The sequence below is a fragment of the Sorex araneus genome, chromosome X, assembly GCF_027595985.1.
Source record: "Sorex araneus isolate mSorAra2 chromosome X, mSorAra2.pri, whole genome shotgun sequence".
Taxonomy (NCBI): Eukaryota; Metazoa; Chordata; class Mammalia; order Eulipotyphla; family Soricidae; genus Sorex; species Sorex araneus.
This window is the reverse complement of record NC_073313.1, coordinates 255,862,185-255,887,998: the sequence shown is the minus strand read 5'-3', so window position 1 is coordinate 255,887,998 and position 25,814 is coordinate 255,862,185. Positions and strand designations below refer to the sequence as shown.

At 46.6% G+C, this 25,814-nt stretch overlaps 1 protein-coding gene and 1 long non-coding RNA gene across 3 annotated transcripts in view; one reads left to right on the top strand and one right to left on the bottom strand.

Annotated features, from left to right (window-relative positions):
- The window catches only part of SGPP2 (sphingosine-1-phosphate phosphatase 2), a 131,730-nt gene extending 111,145 nt beyond the window's left edge, over positions 1 to 20,585 (bottom strand). Inside the window, exon 1 of one of the 2 annotated variants that reach the window (XM_055121869.1) lies at positions 20,335 to 20,585. In XM_055121869.1, coding sequence (XP_054977844.1) covers positions 20,335 to 20,451 — 117 coding nt within the window. In that variant the 5' untranslated portion in view covers positions 20,452 to 20,585. Of the gene's footprint in view, positions 1 to 20,013; positions 20,033 to 20,334 lie in introns of those variants that run through there. The other variant, XM_055121870.1, reaches the window with a different exon arrangement.
- LOC129399973 (uncharacterized) lies at positions 19,387 to 22,163 on the top strand. Its single transcript, XR_008627322.1, has 2 exons — positions 19,387 to 19,838; positions 21,768 to 22,163. It is a non-coding gene; the product is annotated as an uncharacterized LOC129399973 (long non-coding RNA).
- Positions 22,164 to 25,814: the final 3,651 nt, after the last annotated feature.

Below are 25,814 nucleotides of genomic sequence, written 5' to 3'. Positions count from 1 at the left end.
AATGCTACTTACATCTCTACCAGCAGAGAGTCAGTAACCCGCCACCACTGTCCCATGGTCTTCTTGCCCATAGGCGTTTTCTTTTCTTTTCTTTTCTTTTGTCATATGACAAAGTTTATTGGAGAGGATAATGCTTATATATAAGGGCAGAAAGGGATACATTGCATGCAGACCATAAGAGAGGAAGAGGAAGATGAATTCTATGCTAGATGAAACGGAGCGTCAAGAGTTGACATGAGATTTCTATGAGCTAATGTAGAGAGGGAGCAATGAGCATTTTAGATAATACAGGTGTCAGCTCCTTTCTATCTCAAACCCCCAGACAAGGCAATTGCAAGGCTGTGGAGCCATTCGAATTGTCCGGGAATGCCAGTTTCCCTCGCAACAGCTCGCCCCATCAAGGCCAGTGCTTGGAGCATGCCCACAAGCACCACGGTCCAGGTGGTCAGGAGTTTTCTTTAAGATCGGGAAGAGTTGCTTCCCTGTCTTTTTCACTCAAGGTGAAAGGAAAAATTATATAATAAAGTGTGGGACTAAAAAACTTCATTTTATGGTTCAGGTATCTGAGACGAGATCATTTTAAATCTCAAATTAGCCTCTGTTCAGGGTGGGGGGATAGGGAGTGGCAGGAGGGATCCTGGGAACATTGGTGGTGGAGAATGGGCACTGGTGGAGGGATGGGTACCTGATCACTGTATGACTGAAACGTAATCACAAAAGCTTATAAGTCTGTAACTGTATCACACGGTGATTCATTACAAAATATATTTTTAAAAAGTCAAATTGGCCTCTGTTCACAGCGACAGCCCTCCTGTGCAGAGTAAACCTCCAAAGTTCTACTTGCGGGCTGGGAACTAGCTCATTGGTGGGGGCTGCTGTGCAGGGACGAGAATGACTGTGATTCCTAGTGGCACCACAGGTTAACTGTGACCCCAGTGGCCACAGGAAAGAGCCCACAAGTACCAGCCCACAAGCACAGCGATGTGTATGTCCTCTAGTGAGTATCCGACCCAAAACATGAATGCCGGAACCAGTGTATGTGGTCCTGGACAAAACATGGGGAAGGACTGATAATTACACATTGTCACTGTCACTGTCATCCCGTTGCTCATCGATTTGTTTGAGCGGGCACCAGTAACGTCTCTCATTGAGAGACTTCTTGTTATTGTTTTTGGCATATCCAATACGCCACGGGTAGCTTGCCAGGCTCTGCCATGGGGGCGCGATACTCTCGGTAGCTTGCCAGGCTCTCCGAGAGGGGCGGAGGAATCGAACACGGGTTGGCCACGTGCAAGGCAAACGGCCTTCCGCTGTGCTATCGCTCCAGCCCAATTACACACATAGTCTAAAAAACTAGTTATGCTAAACAGCCTCTTTTTTTTTTTTTTGGCCACGTCTGCAGTGATCAGGGGACCCTGAGGTGCTGGTGATCAGACAGAGATTCCGCTGGCCAAGTTGTGTTCTAGCACTTTGAGCCATCTCCCTGGCTTCTCTCCTGGTTCTATTTCGTTAGTTTACGCTTTACTAGAAAAAAAAAATCACGCAGTAGGAGAAAAAATACAAACACTATAACAGATGCAGGAATATTTGTCTATATGCAGATATACTCAGGATGAGGGAGAGGAGTTCATTTCTGTTTTGTTTGTTTGTTTGTTTTGTCTTGTTTTTGCTTTTTTGGGTCATACCTGGCAATGCACAGGGGTTACTCCTGGCTTTGCACTAACTCAGGAATTACTCCTGGAGGTGCTCAGGGGACCATAGGGGATGCTGGGAATCGAACCCGGGTCAGCTGTGTGCAAGGCAAACACCCTACCTGCTGTGCTATTGCTCCAGTTCTGAGGAGTTCATTTCTGTCCCTGCTATAGTTGTGGGGGTGAGACACATAAGGAGATTATATCACCCTCCATGTTGGAACGAATGTATGCATTCCTTCCAAGTAAATTGTTCAGATAACAAACCACTACAGTGGCACCAAATTTAGATGGAGGCAAGAAAAATCTATGAAGTAACCAAAGCATATTAGTTCCTCCCCTCCAAGAATCATGGTACCACTGCCACGACATATCCTATTGGGTACGTGGCAGCAGTGCCCATTCCATTACTTCTATTTGAGGACATAGCGGATATAGCACTGCACGGACAGAGGGTGGCCTCCTCAAAAACTCTCCAGACGGGGAGGCCCAGGACTGGGAGAAGTCAGATGCTATCTCTAGCGTTGTCCTGCCACCCGCAACATACAACAAAATGAATTCATTTTCCTGATTTGCCACCATAATACTTTTTAAAAAGGTGGTGCTGGCACTGCTAGAAAGATAGCACAGTGAGTAAGGCTGTTTGCTTTTCAACAGAACTGGATTCCATCCCGGGTACCCCAGATGGTCCCCCAAACCCTACCAGGGGTGATCTCTGAGCACAAAGCCAGAAATAAGCCTTGAGCACTGCCCAGTGTGGCCCCCGACACAAATGAATAAAGAAAAGAAAAAAGATGATGCATCAGAGTGCATTTGGCTCATACGTGGCTGACCCGGGTTCAATCCTGAGCACCCAATGTGGCACCCTGAGCTCCACTAGCAGTAATCCTGAGAACATGGCCAGGAGTAATCCCTAAACACCACTGGGTGTGGCCCACCAACAAACAACAAAAGATGATTCTTCAGACTAGGATGTGGCTTACAGTAGAGCACTTGCCTCACATATATGAGGCACTGGGTGCAATTCCCAGGGCTGGAGCAATAGTGCAGCGGGTAGGGTGTTCCCCTTGCATGCAGCCAACCTGGGTTAGAGTCCTCTGTCCCTCTCAGAGAGCCTGGTAAGCTACCGAGAGTATCCCCCACACACGGCAGAGCCTGGCGAGCTACCCGTGGCGTATTTGATATGCCAAAAACAGCAACAACAAGTCTCACAATGGAGACGTTACTGGTGCCTGCTTGAGCAAATCGATGAGCAATGGGACGACAGTGATACAGTGACAGTGGGTGTAATTCCTAGCACTGCTAAAAAAAAATGAAAGGATGATAAATGACTAAAGGGTAACAAAATTAAACACTCCCTTTTGAAAATACGCAGAGAATCATGGTGCTTATATTGTCTCGGAATACTGATATAAAGAGAAAAATGTTTACCTAGAAGACATCACTTACTGGTAAAGTAGTTTAAAACTAAAATTACAATAAATGAAAAAAATCAACATTTTGTACCTCCTGAAAATGTCTTGCAAGTGGTATTGCTGCTACACAATACTGAGTGGAATCATTCTGAAGCATCAAATAAATCTAAATTAAGGGACATTATAAAAAAATAATTGGTGTGGATTCTTCAGACAACAAGGTCAGAAAAGACAAAGAAAGACTGAAGAACTTCCAGATTGGAATAAAGAGATGGGTCAACCAAATCCAAGTTACGGTTCTGCATTAGATCCTAGAATAGCAAAAGGACATCAATAATTACTGAAAAGTGAATATGGTGTAAAGATTACACATTGGTTCCATCTTCTCAGAATTTCCCTGGGGTTCTATCTGATGCTAACATTTGGAGAACATGAGTCAAGAGTTCATTGTTATCTGTACTCATTTTGCAAATTTTATGAAGTCTGAAATTATTTCAAAATAAAGTTCTAAAAATAAAAAATTGAAGAAAGTACTTGATGCTATCCTAGTCATAAAAACCCAAATGCCTATAAATAGAAGAAAGGATAAATTGCCCACTCATAAATTGTAATGTAATGCATGCTATCCGGCATCCAAGTAAAGACACTGCAGCTACACATTCTAGATGATTCCATTTGTGGGCAAGAAGAGGTCACCCTATGTTATGGTGATGGAGGGAAAAGGTGCCAACTAAAGGTGACACTGAATGTCAGGAGCCCAAGGGCTATCTCTTAGGTCCTGGACTAGCTCTGCATCTTCATTCACACTGTAGCTTTAGGGGCACAAATATTCAGTCAAATTTATCAGGTTGCGGATTTAAGATCTGTGCATGCACTATACCATAAGTAACTTTGCAATTCATGGAGGTTCAATTTAAGACTGAATGAACAGTTTGAGGCTCTTCCTGTTCCTGGATCGAGCACATATCATTGGGCTACACTAGCACGAGACAGGGATGGACGAATGGAGACATTACTGGCACCTGCTCGAGCAAATCGAAGATCAAAGGGATGACAAGTGATACAATTTAAGACAATAAAAGAAAGAAAAGAAAAGAAGAGGGGAAAAAAGAGAACAGAAAGAAATGGTGCTCAATGCCAACAACCTTGACTCACTTTTGGGCACAATAATTGAAATACCCTTTCTGGGAGACAGTCTGGCAGAAAACCTGATGTATAGTGTGAAGGTCTCTGAAACAGGCTTCTCTTGTGAGTACCTGGAAATCATTTTGCATTTAAATTCAAATAGAAGCACAGAGACCAACACTGAAACTATGTAAACTCATGCACTAGGAAGCAATTAAAATACATTAAGTGACAATCTCATGACAAATCATACAACAATTAAAATTGTGATGACATACGAAATGTCTGTGATAGGAGTGAAAAATATATATCATTTCAATATAACATAAACATAGCAACATCAGGATTTAGGGGTGCACAGAAATAAAAGGCATTTATATTTTAACTGTGAGCATTTTTCTTCAAGGTTGCAAAATTGAGAGAAATTTTGCTTTTAATTTCCTTTATACTTTTTTGACTGGAGCAATAGCACAGTGGGTAGGGCGTTTGCCTTGCACGCGGCCGACCTGGGCTCAATTCCTCCGTCCCTCTCAGAGAGCCTGGCAAGCTACTGAGAGTATCCCACCTGCACAGCAGAGCCTGGTAAGCTACCCATGGCATATTCGATATGCAAAAAACAGTAACAACAAGTCTTACAATGGAGACGTTACTGGTGCCCGCTCGAGCAAATCGATGAACAACGGGACAACAGTGCTACAGTGCTATACTTTTTGGTACCCTTCACTATTTTTCAAGACATGCTCATATTCCTTTTGTATGTTTCAGTGTTTTATATGAGACCCTGGGGATCATGCACAGCTGGGCTATTAGCCAGGAGAGTGCTGGGCACACGGGGACACCAGGGAAGGGAACCCATGACCATACTTGCAAGGCAGGTGCTCTAAGCCACCATATTAACCATTCCAGGACAGACACGTATTGTCCTGATACTAGAGTATCATAAAAATAAGATTAGAAGGCCAGGAATTGGCCCAGTGCCTGAAGTGCTTACCTTGCAGGTGTGAGGCTGGGGGCTGGATCCCCAGTGCCATCACATATGCAGGGGGCCATCCTGGCTGCCTTGTAAACCTGTCGTGTCAGTGATTTTCGGTGGCAGTGTGAGCACTGCAGCAACCCTCCCCCACACCCACTAACAAACACTTCCATCAGAATGAATACCAAAGCTACAGTACAAGCCCCACCAAGCACCACACCCCGGTGTGTGAGGACCACAAGCAAGTGTACACAGGGCCCTCAGTCACTGCAATAGCATCAAAAACAATAAAGATCCACAGAACTGAGCTGGCCAAAGATGGGGCAAGGGTGGGGGATTGAAAGGAAGGAGGCTCTAAGACCTTGGGGGAGGAAGGTGGGTTCTCTTGCATGCGGCTGACCTAGGTTCGATTCCCAGCATCCCATATGGTCCCCCGAGTACCGCCAGGAGTGATTCCTGAGTGCATGAACCAGGAGTAACCACTGTGCATCACCGGGTGTGACCCAAAAAGCCAAAAAAAAAAAAAGAAAAAGAAAAGATAAATATTTTTATTTATTTATTTTTATCAAATCACCATGAGATACACAGTTACGAAGTTGTTCGGGATTGGGTTTCAGTCATACAATGTCCCAACACCTGTCCTTTCACTAGTTTCCCACCACCAAGGTTCCCAAAAGAGAAACATATTTAAAAAAAAAAAATGAGTTGTCTTTCCAGGTGGGAGAGATCCCAAGTACTGTGTATTCTGGTGAAGGTTTCTGAGGTTTCACTGTCACCAGCAGGCACTGGGTCTGTTTCTTCCAAGGACCCCCTGCTCCCTTGGCTACAATATAATCACTTTTCAACACAAATGGCTCCTCTGCTCCTAGAAGACCATGATCCTGGAGGCCTATTGACTACTTTCAGCACCCAGCAGCTTCTTACAGAAATGCCTCTAGATTGTGAATTGAGCTACAACCCCATGCCGCCCGGAAGGGGAAAGGTTTTTCTCTCTTGGCTTTTCCTTTCCGAGGTGGCGGCGGCGGTGACGGCGGTGGCCTCGTGGCGACCGCCATCTTATAGAGCCCACTAACCAGAGGTACAAGCTTGCAGCGACACAACTTCTGGCAGAAATTTCTCTGGACTTAATTACTAAAATACCAGAAATCCAAAACCACGTGGCCGCGACCTTATATTATTCTTCATTCTCAGCAGTGGAAAACAAATTATCAAATGATGCCTTTTCAGCAGGTTTGATTGTTGGGGGAAAATTCCAAATAATAATAGTGAGTTTTCTGTTGAAATATTGAATGTAATCAAAGTATAGAGAGAGTAAAGTGAAGTGAAGATCATCAGCCACACAGGCGGGGGTGGGGGGGTGAGGGGGTGGGATGGGGGGTATACTAGGGTTCTTGGTGGTGGAACATGTGCACTGGTGAAGGGATGGGGGTTTGATCATTGTATGTCTGAGACTTATACCTGAAAGCTTTGTAGCTTTTTTCATGGTGATTCAATATAAAAAATAAATTAAAAGATAATAAATAAATAATAAATAATGGATGATTTTTATCCGTTTCAGAAAAAAATATAATCACTTTTCTCCCATCCTAGGGTCATTTTATCCAGAGACCACTTAACCTGCCAACGTCATTTTTTTTTAAATAATGATAACACTGTGACCTATGAAGTCATTCATAAGACAGCTGTTCTAGTAGTCTGTGCAATAGGCAGCATCTTGGGGTCAAGTTTTCAAGGAAGTCATTTCCCCAGATCCTCACCAACCCATGGAAGGAAGAGTTGAGCCCTGCTCCCTTCAGTGTGTAGCCCTAAGGATGGGACCCCTAATTCCACAGGGAGCAAAAATCTGTCACCTCAAAATGCCCTTGGAAAAAAAATAAAAAGGTTTTTGGGCAGGGAATCAGAAGACAGACCAAAGTCTGCACATGTATATGTGTAAAGGAAGGGCTTGCCTTTAAGGCTCCGGGAAGACTTTATCTCCCTTTTCTCTGCATGCTTTAGGATGAGCAGCAAGCCTCAGCCCCACCTGGCGACATTCTCTTGGCTTTGACGGGGCAAGAGAGAGGTAGCACTGCACTGTCCTCTGGTTGTTCGTCTATTTGCTCCAGCAGGCACCAGTAACATCTCCATTGTGAGACTTGTCGCTGTCTTTTGGCATACCAAATAAGCCATGGGTAGCTTGCCAGGCTCTGCCAAGCGGGCTGGATATGCTCGGTAGCTTGCCAGGCTCTCCGAGAGGGACCCAGGTCGGCCACATGTAGGCAATCCAGGTAGGCAAACGCCCTACCCGCTGTCCTATTGCTCCAGTCCAAGAGAGCGAGAGCCTTATAAATACTTTTATACTGACAAGGGCCCCAGACTTGGACAGTATGGCTCAGTGGAGACTGCACAGTGACACCTCCTTAACCCAACGTTTCACCTTCTCCCACGGGAAAACAGATGTTTCTCCTTCATTTCCTGTACATGCCACAGACGTCCATTGCTGCTTCCTCAGCTGCTTATGGCCACCAGTCCCCCTCTTAAATATGCACGGGGTTCCTGAAAAACTACTAAATATGTATAGATCGTTGCATCATCCTAACGCTACCAGGCGTGAAGCCACACCCCCACTTCCTCCCTTTGAAGCTCACCCTCCGTTCTGTGGTTTAGACATACTTCCCAACTTAAGCTTTCATGCCCATAAGGCCCCCCCAACCCCCCCCATTCAGCTATTCCTGTGCTTCTTTTGAACAACAAAGCCCACGTTCTTTGTCCTTCGCTGCAGCAGTGACCTGAGACCCCTTCTGCGTCCCAGTTGCCAATTCCAAACGGACACCCGGGCCGACAGGGATCCCCCGTCGATGGGATGAAGTCCAAGTTCTCCAGTAAGCCACTTCCAGGCTTTCAGCTTTAGAGCGCTGGCTCTCACCCCAAATTCCAGCCAGTTTTGTTCCAGCCGTTTCTTTTAGGCAGAGTCTGGAGAGTCTTCTTTCGTCCTTTCGTGTCCGCTCTGCACTTTTCCCCAGAAAGTCTGGCCCGGGTCAGTGAGGCTCCCAGTTCTCCAGATTCAGGCGGGTGGCACCCAGAGAGGCCCTGGCGGGGCATCTGGGAGAGTGGGCTTAGATATGTGCTCCCCTCCTACTTGGCGTGGCTTTGTTCCTGCAGGAAAGGGCCTCCCTTCCCGCAGGGGCCCCTCTGTGACAGCCAAGCTTTCCGTGGATCTGGGATTATGCAACCCCTATCCTTCCCGCTAGCTTTCTTAGGCTAAAGCCACCTGCGCCCAGGTACTTCAGCCACAGGGGTCACTTCCCCTCCCGCCCCGAGCCAACTCTGCCTCGACCTTTCTAAGGATTTCACCTTGAAACCCTTCAATAACCCACATCCCCGTTGAAAATATTTTTTTTTAAAAGATTTTATTCTTTTGAACCACTTTCAGTTTTCAGAATTTTTTCGACACCATACAAAGACTTCCACAGCGCCTCTCTCCTGCCATCCTCTGGGCCAGTCACCCCACCACCATCCGTGCATAGTCACTTCCCTGGCATTTAGCTAATGTCCTTTTTCTTTTTTATTTCTGTCCCAAGGTCTTATCCAGGACACTGAAAATGCATTTAATTGTCACTTCTCCATAGATTGCTTTTGCCTGTGACAGTTTCCCAGACTTTCCTAATGACCTTAAGGGTTTACAGACTGAAGGTCAGGAATTTTTTCAATTTCTGTACCCAGCTTCCAATTTGGGAATAATCTCTATATACAAAACAAACAATCCTCTGGGCACCCGCTCAGTGTCCTACAATACAACTTACTTCTGGCAAGGTCTCCTCAGAGATAACATGAGATTCCGTAAGTTCAAAACTTTAAGAGAGCATACAAAGCCGGAACTCCACCCACTATGCTATCTCCCCAAGAGAGATAGCCCCAAGCCCTTCACCACACCTCTCCACTTCAGACGTATCTGCATGACCAAGTGGTTATCTGATGATTCTGCAATAGTGTGTGTGTGTGTGTGTGTTCATTTGCATGTGCATATGTATTGCTGGGGATTGAATGCAGGTCTCATGGATGCAAGGTATTGTCTAATTATTCTGTCTATATACATGGGAAATTCCTGAGACCCCCATTTGGGGTTGTATTATTCTGCTAGAGCAGTTAGTTCACAGACTTGATTACTCAATCGCCTATTCATTATAAAAAAGTATAATTCAGAAATAGCCCAACGGGAATACCGATAGGTAGGGCAAGTCTTGTGGGGAAGAACCCAGAACTCCCATACTCTCTCCAGTCACAACTCTCCCTCAGTCAGCCTATGCTGGCAATCCTCTAAGCCCTGTCATTTTGGGAGTCTGTGGAGACTTCATTACATCAGCACAATTCACTCAACCTCCAGGCCCTCTCCTGTCGGACAGGCTGGAAATCCCAACCCACTAATATCGTTGGTCCCTCCTGGAGTCTATCCTCTAGAGCTGGCCAAAAGCTATCTCATTAAGGGGCTGGAGTAATAGCACAGTGGGTGGGGCGCTTGCCTTGCATGTGGTCGACCCGGGTTCGATTCCCAGCATCCCATATGGTCCCCCGAGCACCACCAGGGGTAATTTCTGAGTGCAGAGCCAGGAGTAACCCCTGAGCATTGCCGGGTGTGACTCAAAAAGCACAAAAAAAGCTATCTCATTAATATAACAAAGACTACCCAACAGTACCGGTATTTTGTAGAATGTCCCTCACCTAGGATTTGTCTGATGTGCTTTTCATGATTAGACTGAGACTATGGATATTTTGTTTGTTTTGTTTTGTTTTGTTTTTGAGCCAGACCTGGCAGTGTTCAGGGGTTACTCCTGGCTCTGCACTCAGGGATCACTCCTCATAGGTTCAGGGGACCACAAGGAGTGCTGGGGATTGAACCTGGGGTGGCTGCGTGCAAGGCTAACATCCTACCTGCTGTACTGTGGCTCCAGCCCCAGACTGGAGAGGATATGGGGGCTGAAGAGACAGTACAGGAGATAAGGCATTGGTCTTGCATGTCTTGCATGACCTCAGTCTGATCCCTGCACCAGTAGGGGTCATTCCTGAGCACAGAGCCAGGACTCGTCCCTGAGCACCATTGAGTGTGATCCAACTTCACCTCCCATCTCCAAACAGATTGAGGGTAGGGGTGTGGAGATTGGTGGTCACAGAGGTGACGTGTCATTTCAACATGAGTCAACAACGCAAAATGCATTCATATTGTCAACATGACTTATCAAGGTCATCTGGCTAAGGTAGCATCTGTCCAGTTTTGACTCTGTAAAATTCCTCTATCCGACCTTCTTTTCTTTTCTTTTTTTTTTTTTTTTTTTTGCTTTTCGGGTCACACCCAGCGATGCTCAGGGGTTACTCCTGGCTCTGCACTCAGGAATTACTCCTGGCGGTGCTTGGGGGACCATATGGGATGCCGGGGATCGAACCCGGGTCGGCCGCATGCAAGGCAAACGCCCTACCCGCTGTGCTATCGCTCCGGCCCCGATCCGACCTTCTTTTCATATTGCCATCTTTAGAAGGAAGTCAGTCAGTATGGGCAATGTACTCCAGAGGAAGGGCAAATTATAACCTCCTTTGTGAAGATTTAAGTAGAGACTATTATGCTGCTTTAAAAAAAAGACACAAAAGAGTAGAGCTATAGAGATAGCACAGTAGGTAGGCATTTTAATCATTTTTAGGGTAACCCTTTTGAAGTAGACCATCTATTTTTTGCTGGAAGCAAAAGTTGTTATCACTCACTTCAATTGACAATGTGTCTTTATGTTTGATCCGCATGAAATTTCCTGGAAAGAAGAATGCCTGCTCTATGCTTGTCCTGTTTTGATGCTGTCATTCTTTAAGCTCTGACTCAGGATTTAATGTCTTCCTTTTGGGATAGTGACTTATTCCTCCTATTGTCTCCTTGGCCATGTAGTTATCTTTCTAGCTTGATGTTTTGCATCAGATTTCTTTTTGGTGACTTTCCCAGAGCAAAAACTAAATCTTATTTATCGTCATTTTTTAAGGTGAAATGGCCCAAGAAGCACAGTAGTTGATCAATAAATGTTGGAAATATAAGAAGCAACTGTGTGATAGAAGTCGAAGTAGCGCATTTTCTCCACAAGATTAAAGAGAATGATGAGAGTGCGATGTCACCTATACGAAATTACCTATCCTAGTAACACACTCTTTCTTCAGGGCAACTTGTAATACCTATTGTAGCACTGTAGCACTGTTATCCCGTTGTTCATCGATTTGCTAGAGCGGGCACCAGTAATGTCTCCATTGTGGGACTTGTTGTTACTGTTTTTGGCATGTCGAATACACCACGGGTAGCTTGCCAGGCTCTTGCCAGGGTTACTGAGAGTATCCCGTGTGGGTGGGATACTCTCAGTAGCTTGCCAGGCTCTCTGAGGGGCGGAGGAATCAAACGCGGGTCAGCTGCATGAAAGGCAAACACACTACCTGCTGTGCTATAAAATCCATAATATAAAAACTGAAAAGGAAACACTTCCAAACTCATATTATAAGGCCTCCATTACCCTGACACCAGAGACAAGCAAGGAATCATAAAAAAGTCACAATTACAGGTCAATATTCCTGATAAACATAGATGGGAAAATTCTGAACAAAATACTAACAAACCAAATTCAGTGAGCATTACAAAGTGATCAAGTTAAATTTATTCTAGGGATGCAATGATGGTCAAACTCCCATAAGTTAACCAGCATGATATAATGCATAAATCATCATCATCCCATTGATCGTCGATTTTCTCAAGTGGTCGCAGTAAAAACCATGTGATCATTTCAAAAGATGCATAAAAAAACTATGACAAAAGTTAACATTGTTCATAATGAAAGAACTGAACAATCAGATAGAGAGGAAAGGTCTCTCAACCTAGCAAAGGCTACATATGACAGACCCACAGCTAGCAGCTTAATAGTGAAAATGTAAAAGTTTTCCTTCTAATGTAGGTACAATATGAGAATGCCCACACTCCTTTTATTTTGTTCAACAAATAGTTGAAAGTCTGAAAGTCTTTGTCAGAAAAATTTGTTAAGAAAAAATTTAAAACATACAAATTCACTGTCACTGTCCCATTGCTCATCAATTTGCTAGAGCGGGCACCAGTAACGTCTCCATTGTGAAACTTGTTACTGTTTTTGGCATATCGAATATGCCATGGGTAGCTTGCCAGGCTCTGCCGTGTGGGTGGGATACTCTCGGTAGCTTGCCGGGCTCTCCGAGAGGGATGGAGGAATCGAACCCAGGTCGGCCACGTGCAAGGCAAACACCCTACCCGCTGTGCTAGAACTAAAGTGTGGTTATTTACAGGTCACATGATTTTTGCATATAAAAATTTAAGCACTTCATCAAAAAAATGCTGTTAAGAGGCCAGAGCGATAGCACAGTGGGTAGGGCATTTGCCTTGCACGCTGCTGACCCGGGTTCGATTCCCAGCATCCCATATGGTCCCCCAAGCACCACCAGACGTAATTCCTGAGTGCAAAAGCCAGGAGTAACCCCTGAGCATCACTGGGTGTGACCCTCAAAAAAGAGCAAAAAAAAAAAAAAGAAAAAAATGCTGTTGAACAATTCAGTAAAATTATTAAGTACAATTAAGTTAAATTGTTAAATTTAATTAATTTAATTATTAAATTAAATTATTAAGTACAAAAGCAATATACAAAAAAGGAGCATTTCATACATACAACTGTCAGAAAGAAAATTTTTTTTATTTATTTATTTTTAATTAGTGAATCACCGTGAGGGTACAGTTACAGATTTATACATTTTTGTGCTCATGTTTCCCCCATACAAAGTTCAAGAACCTTTCCCTTCACCAGTGCCCATTCTTCACCACCAGTAAACCCAGGGTCCCTCCCACCCTCCCCAGTCCCGTCTCCCCCCACCCCAAACTGCCACTATGGCAGGGCATTCCCTTTCGTTCTCTCTCGTTCTCTCTCTCTGATTAGGTGTTGTGGTTTGCAATAAAGGTGTTGAGCAGCCATTGTGTTTAGTCTCTAGTCTACATTCAGCATGCGTCACCCCTCCCCCGCATGACCTCTGACCACATTTTACTTGGTGTTCCCTTCAGAAAGAAAATTTAAGAAAAAAGTCCCTTTTATAGTGACACCAAAGAGAGTAAAATAAGGAGAAGTAACTTTAACCTAGGAATTATAGGCCTTCATGTAGTGAGAACTATAAGACATTGATGACAGAAATTGAAAAATAAACACTGCTCTGCACTGTAGCACTGTTGTCCTATTGCTCATCAATTTGCTCGAGTGGGCACCAGTAACATCTCCATTGTGAGACTTATTGTTACTGTTTTTGGCATATTGAATACGCCATGGGTAGTTTGCCAGGCTCTGCTGTGCGGGCGGGATACTCTCAGTAGCTTGCTGGGCTCTCCGAGAGGGAGAGAGGAATTGAACCCGGATGGGCCGTGTGCAAGGCAAACACCCTACCCGCTGTGCTATCACTCCAGTTCTGAATAGAGAAGGTGGTGCTGCCAGCAGGTCAACCTGTACCTGCAGGCCAATGCAACTGTAGTCTAATGGTGCCTTCAAACTTCCTGATACCCCAAAATCACTGTTGTGGTTTTGGCCAGACCCCAACAACTCGGGACCAAGTTTCCCAAGAAATCAAACAGTCAAAAGTTAGATATGTGTAAGCTACACCCACAAGCCATCCCCGCCTCATCTACACAAGCTCATTTATGGGCCTTGCTTCAGAGACCCATAAACAAACCTCTAAGGAGATCAAAAGCCTCCTTTAATCTCAGACCTGTGCAAGGCTGAACAGACCAGGTGAACCAGAGCGAGGCAGGTCAGCCTGCTGCCTGCCCAAGCAGAGCCCCTGGCAGCTGCTTGCTTCCACAATCCAAAATTAGCTAGTCATGTCTCTCCTCCGGACTCCACTGTCTCAGGATGGACCTCACTAAGATAGAAGCTGCTGAATATTTGGGTGTGTGGGTTTTGTGACTGAAATCTCTGGGTTTTCTCGGGGTCTGAATGGGCTACCTTCCCCCACCTCCCTATACTGTCAGAAGCCTCAACAGTCATGTCCACACCCCAAGCTGTGGCCCCGTTAAAAAGCTACTCCAGCCTTACCTTCCCGATAAAACACGGAAAGTCCTGAACAAACACAATGACTCTTAGTACCTGTATTGCAAACCATAATGCACAAAAGAAGAGAGAGAAAGAGAAAAGTGCCTGCCATGGAGGCAGGCTGGAGGGGTGTTGTGTGTGGGAGGGTTGGTGTTGAGGGATGGTGGAAGGGAAATGGGGGACATTGGTGGTGGGGATTGTACAATAGTGAAGGGATGGGTGTTGGATTATTGAATTATTGTATGACTGAAACCCAATCATGAACAGCTCTGTAATGGTCTATCTCATGGATATTCAATAAAAAAATGTTTAAGAAGAAACAGAAACACGGTCCACATCCATGAATTGTAAGAATATTGTTAATCTGGTACACAAAGCATGGATTAAGTGCAATGTTTTTTCATAGAATCAGAACAATATTAAAATTTGCATGAGATCACAAAGAGACCCACATATACAAGGAAATCTCCAGAGTAATCATATTCTTTGACTTCAAGCTATATTACAAAGCTATGGTAATAATAATAATAACAATAATAATAATAATAATAATGAACACTGGTGTTTTTTTTATCATGAAAACAGACCCACAGACTTATGGACATAATAGAGAACTCAGAAATTAGCCTGTGCACATATGGACAATTAACTGATGACAAAGGGACAAGAATATCCCATGTGGAAAGAATGTGCTCTTCAGTAAATACTGTGGGGAAAACTAGATATCACATGCAAGAGAATAAAGCTAGACAACCATCTTATACCATGTACAAAAATGAAGTACAGGGGATAGCAGGAGGGATACTGGGAACATTGCTGGTGGAGAATGGGCACTGGTGGAGGGAGGGGTACTTGGTCATTGTATGATTGGAACATAATTACAAAAGTCTGTAAGTCTGTAACTGTACCTCACGGTGATTCATTAAAAATAAAATAAATAAAAATTTAAAAAATAAAAAGGATCAAATGATACCTTTGAAAAATGAACTCAAAATAGATTAACAACTTTAATGTAGACCTGTAACCACAAAATTCCTAGAATTAAAAATGGGAAGTTAACCAGTAAAAAAAATCTTCCCGAATGTTGAATTTTTCAATTACTCTAAAGGCCAAAATAAGAAGTGGGCCATATGTAAGATTCTGCACCAAAAAAGGAAAAAAATCATCAACAAAATGAAGACAACCTATGATGGGTGATTATGTCTGCAAATAACATATCTAGTAAAGGATTAATAACTAAAACATACAAAGAACTCATAAACCTTTATAACGACAGGGCCGGAGTGATAATATAGTAAAATTATATCCACCTCTCAGCCAGGTTAATTATAAACAAGGCAAAATGTCACTCAGCACTGTGACCACTGACTCCAGCCATCAGCCTGGTCCTGAACACTCCCAAGTGTGGCAGGTCCCAGAAGAGAGATTAGAACTCCACAGCCCTCTCTGACAGCTTCTCGGGAACCCACTTCTGATATGGAAGGTTGGTTTCATTTATTTCTCATGTTTCAAATGCTTCTCTAACTGGCTCTAATGTACAGGCACAGTTGGGAGCCACTGGGGATGATCCACTCTGGCCATCTGGTCTAGAGAACTTCAAACTTATACCAAGGGACAGAGCCAGACCCAGGTGCCCTGATACTGTACTTTATTAGCAAGCCAATAAAATTAAGGGCAGGGTTCTGCACACTGCTTAGAGGGTCCCAAAAGTTTCTGGTGAAAACTAGGCATACTTAAGGCTTCTCAAAGTAACCTTTGATTCTCTTCCCAACCCAGCTTTCGGATTATGTTCCAGTATGCAGTTATCAAAGAGCATTTACTGCACACAGTACAACATTTGGGGGTTGTGTGTGTGAGGGGGGAGGGGGGTGCGGCACACCCAGCTGTGCTTGGGGCCATATTACGTCAAGGACCTGGAATGGAACTTGGGGCTCACCTGTACAAAACATGTACCCCTGCTCTTTCAGCCATCCCCCAGGCCAGCACAATTGGGAAAACGTGACCACCATCTATGGTAGATGAAGACATAGATGGCGTCTTCTATGTCTGTTACCATGATGAAGACAGACACAGAGAAATCCAATACATTGCAACTGTGGTACACAAGTCAAGGAGGCGTCAGAATCCCATTTGATCCAAATCAGGCTTTACCCTACAGCAAAACCTTCCTTGTCGACACCTTTAGGCCAACCCAGCCAGCTTAGGCCAATTCAGCCCTGCACAGGTCAACCCTGGTTTGTAAAGAGCGTGGTTAATCTTTAATTCTGAGGCTAGTTATATAGAGTGTAATGAAGATGTACAGAGGAAGTGCATAATCATTTCTAAAGTTTCCCTGTTTTAAGGACTAACATAAATATCGGGCATGAAGACATGAGAAAAAGAACTGTTACCATCTAAAGTCAAGAAAATAAAGAGAACAACGGTTTCTGTACCTTAAAAGGTCTTAGATCAATGGTCCAGCTCTGCCAGGTTATGTAGAAAAGAAGTTTTCCAACATTTCCTCTTTAAATTAAGAGAGAAAATGAAAGGCTGACAAGGGAGAAGCCTTCCCGTTGGTCACTGCACAAACTCCTCAAGCAGAAAGCATACAACTCTCTGCAAGAAATCTGCTTGTGTTGCTTTAACGGGTCAGTTTCTACACTGCAAGCTGTGCTCAGACGTTCGCCCATTTTGCCGAGCTCTCCCGTGATGGAAAGAGGAGACTGGGGGGAACGAGATGTCTGCACGAAAGCTTATTGACTCAAGTGTGATTAATGCTGTCATGGAAAAAACAAGTGGCAAAGAGAACCCATCCACAGGGACACTGGGCTGGACTGAGAGCAAAGCGAGCAAAGCGTCTCTTGAGGAAGTGACCTTTGTCCCTGAAGGATGAACAAACATTATTCAGAGAAAGGCCAGCAAGGCGCAAGCCAGGCAGAGGTGAGAAGCAAAGAAGTGGTGGATGCAGGAGTTTTCTCACGTGTCCTTTGGCATCCTACAGATGAGCGTTTTCTCGGCCTTATTTTGTCTGCGATCCCCTTCTGATCTCGCTTCCTTCCTGTGGCCACCCCCTGAACTTCCGGCTGGCCCTTGACTCTCACACTATGCCCCACCTCCATTTCTCAGAGGCTCCCTTGAAATGCCAAGAGGGCTCCCAGGGAGCTAGCTAGAAGGTCCCAGTTGAAAACACTACTATCGGGAGAAGGCAGGGCTGCACTTCCTTAATTTTCTTTGGGGAACTGCACATGATTTGTAAAACCTGCAGTCTGCCATGGCACTGAAAATCAACCTTTAAACATATTCATCGTGGATGTGGATGGGGGTGTGACTCTGTGACAGAAGCACTTACCTCAAACATGTGAGGACCTGGGTTTGAGCTAGTGCCACCCCAAAATTTAAAAAAGTATAAATGCCTATATGCACATCAACCTCTTATTATTAATGCCTTTTCCCCCTCACACACCAGTATATTTATTCATGACTGGGAAATTGGAGCTGTGTCTTACTTTTCCATGGTTTGTCATGAACATCCTGTGCTGCACAGAGGAACCCACCCTTAGCTTGCTCCCAACTCAGGTTCCTCCAACAGTAAGACAAGAGGGGCACACAGTGGCGTAGAATACGTGTTGACTTTGAATGGTGTGCACCTGGAAGTTATACATAACACAGTGTGTCTTTTTCTTTTTTTTGGAGTGGGAAGGAGTGTCACAAGTGGCAATGCTCAGAGGTTACTCCTGACTCAGGAATTACTCTTGGGAGGGCTCAGGGGACTGTATGGGATGCTGGGGATCAAATCCTGGTGGGCCACGTGCAAGGCAAATGTCCAACCCACTGTACTATTGATGCAGCCCAACACTATGTGTCTTAACTTAAAAAACAAACAACAACAACAACAACAAAACTCCACTGGCAGGAATGTGTCTCAAAGGTAGCACACATGTTTCCCATGTATGAGGCCCTGAATTCAATGGTACCAGAAAAAAAAATTGAAACTCTACTGAACTCCTCAAAAGTAATATAAGTATATGTAAAACATACAAATTAAAAAAAATACTTCAGTTTTGCAAGCAATCTTCCTATCTTTTTCTTTCTTGGTTTTTGCTTGTTTGGGGGCAGCATACTCGGTGGTGCTCAAGGCTTACCCCTGCCCGGCTCTGTGGTGTTGGGGACCAAATCTCAGTTGGCTCCGTGCAAGGCAAGTGCCCTACCTCTGTGCTATTTCCTTTAGCTCAGAACTGCATACCTGACTGTCAGAAGTCAAGAAGATCGTTTTCCTAGAATTCAAAGTAAGGTTCGAAGGGTTATAGATCAACAGTTTAAAAAGCACCCATGGAAAATGCGCTTTCCTGTGAAGAGTCAGAAGGAAGAGGTAGAGAAAGCTGAAGGGCCATCTGTAAGTGCTGGGTGGGTGGGTAGTGGGGTGAGCTGCAGACACACCCCAAGTATGACGCCAGCACTCTCATCCCTTCTTCCCTACCCTAGGGGTTGTTTGTTTGGGGGTCACATCCAGTGGTGCTCAAGGCCTACACTCAGTGAGGTGGAGATTTCCTTTCGCTTTTTCTCCTCTCCCCCACGAGGTCCTGGGGATGCAACCCTGGTCTCCAGCGTGCAAAAGACCTGCTTAAACCCTGCTCCTTTAAGATAGGGCAAGAGGGAAAGACTGGGGGTGTCTTCAAGCTATGTCAAAAGTTTCTAGAAAGTCATGTGGGACCAAGAAGGCGCAATCATGGGGAAAAAACAACAACAACAATAATACCGGGAAGGCTTTCTCGCCATTGAAAACTAGAAGCCACCCCACCCGCGAACTCAGGACCAACAATATTCCACTGCTCCTTCAGAATTCCTGGGTGATGGGATGCAGGAATCTGAGCAGGACCAGCGCTTGCCTCTACCTCGGTCTCACCGCAACTTCCAGCAGGAAAAGAACGGACTTTCCTCCTCCCTTCAAAATAGAGAAGTTGGCCTGAATACAGGAGAGAAAGAAACACCCCCCACCCCTATTCTAGGGGGTGGGTTTGCTCGGGGGCGCGGGGGGGGCGGGGAGGAAGGAGAGCCCCTGGCTGGGAAAAGTCCCCCGGGGGAGGGTCAACCCTGGGGGCCTGGCGTGGGGCCGGCGCTCTGGCCCGCACACCGCAGCCTGGCGCGTGAGCGAGCATCCGCAGCCCATCTGGTCCCCGAGCCCGGGCGGGCGAGGGGGACAGCGCCGGCTCCCCGGAGCTGCAGTGGGTTGTGTAACCGCACGCGCGCGCGCGCGCGCGCGGGCAGCGGTGCGGGGTCAGCTCCGCTGCGGCGGCACCGGCCACCAAGTCCTGGGTGCCAGTTCAAGAAAGAGCATCCCCCCACACACACTCCCGCAAGAACTGCAGGATGGAGAGAGAGACAGAGGAGAGAGGAGAGAGGAGAGAGAGAGCGCGTTCAGGGCTGTTCGGGGCTGTTAGATTAGAATCACAGGCTGTGGGGGTGGCGGCGAGGGCGGCCACCAGCCCCTGGGAACGCGCCCTTGGAGCTGGCAGCGCTGGAAGGTGACGGCCACGCTGAACTCAGTTGCACCCCATGAATAGGGAGCAGGGTAAGCGGCCGCGGCGGAAACGCACAAACGGTGGATGGAGCGGGGGGGGGGGGGTGTTGGTTGCGGGGAGCAGTGCTCAGCACCCCTTCCCCTCTCCACCGCCAAACCCTCAGCAGGGGTCTTCGGAGGCAAGACCCGGCACGTCTGTGTGCCCCTTCTCCCTTACGTAACTTACATCGGGGGCAGAGGCGGGCGCCGCCAGGGCACAAGGACGGAGGATGCAGTCTGGAAACCCGCGCTGCCGTGGGAGCCCCGGGGTGCATCTGAGGTCGGAGGAGCCCCGCAGTTTGCAGCATCCTGGGGGATGGGGTGGGGAGGTGGGAGCCCGGGGTCCCCTCCCCTCCGTCCGCCGCTCGGGGCGCGGGGTCGGCAGCCGCGGGAGTGGACACTAGTGGCCGAGTCGCCGGTACCTGCACGGGCTGCAGGGCGCTGAGCCCGCGGAGCGCGCCCCCCCCCCCCACATCTCCACCCCGAAGCCCACCTGGCCGGCGCTTACCTGCGGGGCGCCGTCCTGGCCGCCCCCGCCGTCCTCCAGCGCCGGGAAGAGCCCGCAGCGGCGCTGGAAGCGGGCGACCAGCCGGGAGTCCTGCAGGCCGCGCAGCAGCTGGGCCATGCTGGCGCGTCCGGGGCCCTCGGCTCGCTCTGCCGCGCCCGCCCGCCCGCCGCCGGCCCGGGCACTCGGGGAGGAGTCCCCGGGCGCCCGCACACAGGTGCGCCGCCCGCCCGGGTCCTAGCGCCGCCCCCCGCCCAGGTGCGGCCGCCACCTGGCCCCGCCCGGCTCCGCCCTCCTCCCTCCCCCCCGCCCCCCCAACACACACACACACACACACCCCGGCGCCTGCCCGCGGGTTCGGCCGGGCTCGTGCGGACCCCCGCGTCCCGCCAGGCTCGGGCTTGGGCGACGACAGGTGTCCACGTGGGTCCGTCCGTCTCCCCTCCCCCCTCCCTGCCCTGCCCGCCCCCGGGCTGCGCGCGGACGTGCCACTCCCTGCGAGAGTCCCTCCGACCGGGTGCGGGTAGTTGCTGTTGGACTTCCCTTGACCTCCACGGTGAGGTCGACTCCCCCAGCAGAGGGAAAAGGGGGGCATCCAGCCCTCCGTGCCCTCTCCCTGCAAGAACAGTGCCTGGGCAGCGCAGGAGAGGCCCCCACCCTCGGAAAGATCCGTCTGTGCTTGCCAAACCCTGCCTGATGCAACGTCTCCCCCGAGGCCCGAACTTCCCCTCCACCCCCCCCCCCCACACCCCCACCTTGCTCAAGAACCAGAGATTCGACGTGCAGCTGGACCCTCCGGTTTTCCACTTCCCGGTCCCCGGCCCTGCCCTGGGGATTTAGGGAGGAGGAAACGCGATTCGTCGTCAGTTTTCTGCATTGAGTCAAAGGGTGCTGAGCCCAGCCCGTTCCTCTCCCCCGCCTGATGCCACAATGACTGAGCAAACGGGACTTGGAGCGTGACGCACGGAGACCCAAACTGGGGCTGAAGGACGGACTGGGAGGAAGATTGGGGCCCCTGGGAAGCACCTGCTGTCCTGGGCCTCTGTCCTGCACCTGCTTTGGTGCTCCTGTAACAGCGCAGGAGACTTCTGCCGCCCGCTTTTGAATCTCCTTCCAGGAAAGTGGAGCTTCCAGCGAGGGTCTCTCGTTCCCTCCTAGGGAGGAAGAGGCAACAGTCTAATGAATTAGGCCCAGCCGTGGGCCGGACATCCACGGTGCCACACAGCACTCTGGCTTCAGTGTGTAGCCCGAGGTCGCCTGTATCCGGGCAGCCCATGCAAAGCTACTGAGCATTGGGTTGCACCAGTGACTGTGAATGAACACCTGGCATCACCTTGTTCATCCGGTTGCCCTCTTTGGGTCAGGAAATCTTGGGGACGTAACTTTCAAGGTTGATTTATTCTCCCTCATGCCTTTATTTCTGCTCTCCTTCCCAGGCCTGTGCAAAGAGGAAGATCAAGGTGACCGAGAGAGCAAGAGATGGCTGGGAAGAGGCTGTTTCCTGCTTTTGCTAGGGAAGGAGCCGGGAGCTGCTGTCATTCCTCCACTGTGCCCCACCTGGATGGATGTGCCACCCAGGAGCAGAAAATTCTCTCCCCTGCCTGCTGTCGTTTCCAGTCACGGCCACCAAACCCAGGGATTTGATTGACAAACCTGGAGTGATAGTGTTTCAGGGATTTATTCTTTTAACTGTTAGGGGAAAAAAAATCATTATATTGTGTACATGAATGAGAAGCCATTATTCTTGTAATAGTGGAATGTATTGTAAACCACAGACTCTCAATCAATAAAAAAATGTAAATTAAAATAAATTTATTTTATTTAAGGGATAATCCAGATGACCTTTCAGTAACTGTATTGCAAACCACAATGTCTGAAAGGAAGAGATGGAGAGAGGAGAGAGGGAGGGGGAGGGAGAAGGAGAGGAGGGAGAGGGGAAGGGAAGGAGAGAGAGAGAGAGAGAGAGAGAGAGAGAGAGAGAGAGAGAGAGAGGCACCTACCATAGAGGAAGGCTACTGGGTGGGGGGTGGGGGTGATGGGAGGGAACCTGGGGACACTGGTGCTGGGAAATGTACACTGGTAGAGGGATGGGTGTTGGAACACAATATGACCGAAACCTAATCATGAACAACTTTGTAAGGGTCTTCTCACAGTGATTCAATAAAAAAAATTAAAAATAAAAATAAATTAATGTAATGGGCTATTATTTGGAGGAAAAGGTTAAAAATAATGAAAAGAAAAAAATTTGTTCCCTGGAGACATTTCGGTGATCGGGCTCCAAATTCAATGCTACGATTTTTCTTCCTTCCAATTAAGCAAAGGAGGCGAAGTAAAACACAGTTCGTGTGGCATCAGGCCAAAGTGTTGGTTGGATTTTCATACAATGCACTTTGTCTCCTTGGAGGCTCAGGCACAATTCCAGCTTCTAATGACTTGCTGTGCCTCTGTGTGCCCTAGTTTCTTCCTGTAAAGGAACGCTCGCTTTCTTGTCCTTCCTTTGAGGCTACTGCGGAAACAGTTGCCCATATGGATTCTGCAGTTCACAGCCGTCACAATGTGTGTTGTGCTGGGGCCATTTGACACAGGAAGATATCTCCCAGCAAATTTGGGTCTGGACATCTGGTGATGGAGAGGTCAGCAAACTTCTGGGTGGTGGAAGACAGGCTTCTCCAGTTTTTTTTTTTTTTATCCAAGGATCAAGCTAATCTGAAGGTGAATTTCCACACTGATGCAATAAAAATCATCTTTGGGAAGTGGAGGGATGAAAGAACTCTCTAGCACAGCACCTCCTGGCTAGGTCACGTGATAGCCTTTCTTCATTATGCAAATAAAGAAACTATCTGGAGTTCTTGGATAGTTTCATACTAGTCCTGCCTGAGGGGGAAATATATTTGACTCTTCTTCCCCAGGGCAGAAATCCAATTATTTGTGCTTTGCTCAGTTGCCTGTCTATGCCAACTAGTAACGGACAGAGTTTAAAATAATATTTGTATAGGTTTACATAATATATGAATTTCAGGAGTCCAGCTTTTCGCCACAATACATCTCTATGTCACAATTCAACCCTCCACTGAAGTTCTCGTGTCATTTTATTACCAAAAAGATCCTCTGAAAGCAAATATATTTCTTCAGAGAATGTAAGGATTTGTGTGTGTATCTTCTTAGTTTGCTTACGTTATTTGCATTCTAGGTATAAGAGAAACAATCCAGCACTTGGCTTGTTTCAAGAAATATGTCAGTCAAGAAATATGGCAGTATCAGGCAAAGGTTCAATTGCTTTAATCAGTAGTCTTCAACCACCAGCCCATGTATCAGTGCTGGTCCACAGGTAGAAGAGAGATGAGAACAGCTGGTCAACCACCTTGATTCTAGCTGCTCATCCCTGGAGTGGAATGCAGGTGATGGTCTTCAGATGAAAAAAGGTTGAAGAATGTTGACTTTTAAAAAGAGGTCCCTACTTAGTTACTAAAATACAAAAATCCAAACCCGTGCGGCTGCTAGTGTGGCCTCCCGACCTCATATCTCTTCATTCTCAGCAATGGAAAACAAATCATCAAATGCTTTCTTTTCAGCAGGTTGACTTTAGGGGAGAGAAACTCCAAATCAATAATAGTGAGGTTTTTTTTGAAATATTGAATGTAATCAAAGTAAAGTGAAAGTGAAGTAAAATTTACCAGTTACACATGTGGGGTGGGGGGCTGGGGAGGTGGGGGGAAGGGGGAGATATACTGTGATTCTTGATGGTGGAATATGTGCACTGGTGAAGGGAGGGGTGTTCGAGCATTGTTTAACTGAGACTTAAACCTGAAAGCTTTGTAACTTTCCACATGGTGATTCAATAAAAGAATCAATTTTAAAAAAGAAAAGAAAAAAAAGAAAATGAAAAAAAAAGAAAAAGAGGTCCCTAAAATGAGTGGTTTAAAGAACACAGGTATTTAGTTCCCTTTTATATAAAAATCCCAAGGTCAGCAGTGTGGGCTAGTGGGAGGCGACATACCATGACTGTACTCAGTGACTCAGGTTCTTTCTGTGCTATTGTTCCGCCAGCCATGGAAATGAGCCCTAGGTCACTGACCTCTTCTGCATGGTTGAAGTTGAGTTGTAGGAAATCTAGTGAGGGCTCTGCACAACACTTTCTTTTTAAGCAAGAGAGGCAGAATTTCACACCTCATTTTCTCTTCTTTCATTTATTTGTTTTTGGGTCACACCCAAAAGCAGTGCTCAGGGCTTACTAATGGCACTGCACTCAGGAATTACTTCTGGAGATGCCAGGGGAATGTTGGGGATTGAGCCCTAATCTTAAATCCTAATCAGTCGCATGCAAACATCCTACCCAATACACTGTCTCTCTGTCTCCATCATTCCTCATTTTATCTGACATCCATTCCTGTGAGAAGGTTGGCTCCAAGAAAGACTTAGGAACATCACATCTTCACAGTAATCTGTGCCCAGTGCTCCCTTTATTAGTCAGAGAAAGGAAGAAAGCTTTCAGGTCAACAGTCTGTAGCAGGTACAGAAATGAAATCAATGTTGGATTAAATATCTCTGAAATATAAATAAATGTTCTAACTCAATCCATAATCCACCCAGTTTTATCTGGGTAGTATGTCTTAAATTTGGCATTCTAAAACAACCCTTGTGCAGATACATTTTTTTTGGGGGGGGGTTCACACCCAGTGATGCTCAGGGGTTACTCCTGGCTCTGCACTCAGAAATTACTCCTGGCAGTGCTTGGGGGTCAATATGGAATTGGAACTCAGGTTGGTCGCATGGAAGGCAAATGTCCTTCCTACCCACTGTACTATCACTCTGGCCTGACATTTTTTAAAAAAGAAAGCTCTAAAAGATGTTGGATTTTTTTTGGAGTCAATAAACTTTTACAATTCTAATTTTTCTAATCAGTCGCATGCAATTCAATTGCGACAATTCAATAATCAGTCACATCAATTCCTGAGTGCAAAACCAGAAGTAACCCCTGAGCATCAAGAATTGTTGGGAAGAATGGCATTTTTAACATTAAAGAAAATAACTTTGGGGCTGGAGAGATAGGAAAGCAGCGGTAAAGAACCTGTCTTGTAGGCAGCCAACTCAGGTTGGACCTCCCCAGCACTGCCTATGGTCCCGCCAGAAATGATCCCAGAGCACTGAGTCAGGAGTAGTTCTGGAGCACCACCAGGACCAAGAACCAAAAACTTCTAAAACTAAGTTAATTTGAGAGAGAAACTTTTATATTAGTAGTGAATCAAAATGAGGGAATGAAAATAAATGATGTTAAAATCTCTCCACTTTCAAATGAGCAGTGTTAAAATACTGATATTAGCTGCTTTATTACATTTTAAATTCTTGATAAGAGTTATATCTCCAGGGGGCTGGAGCGATAGCACAGCGGGTAGGGCGTTTGCCTTGCACGCGGCCGACCGGGGTTCGATCCCCGGCATCCCATATGGTCCCCCAAGCACTGCTAGGAGTAATTCCTGAGTGCA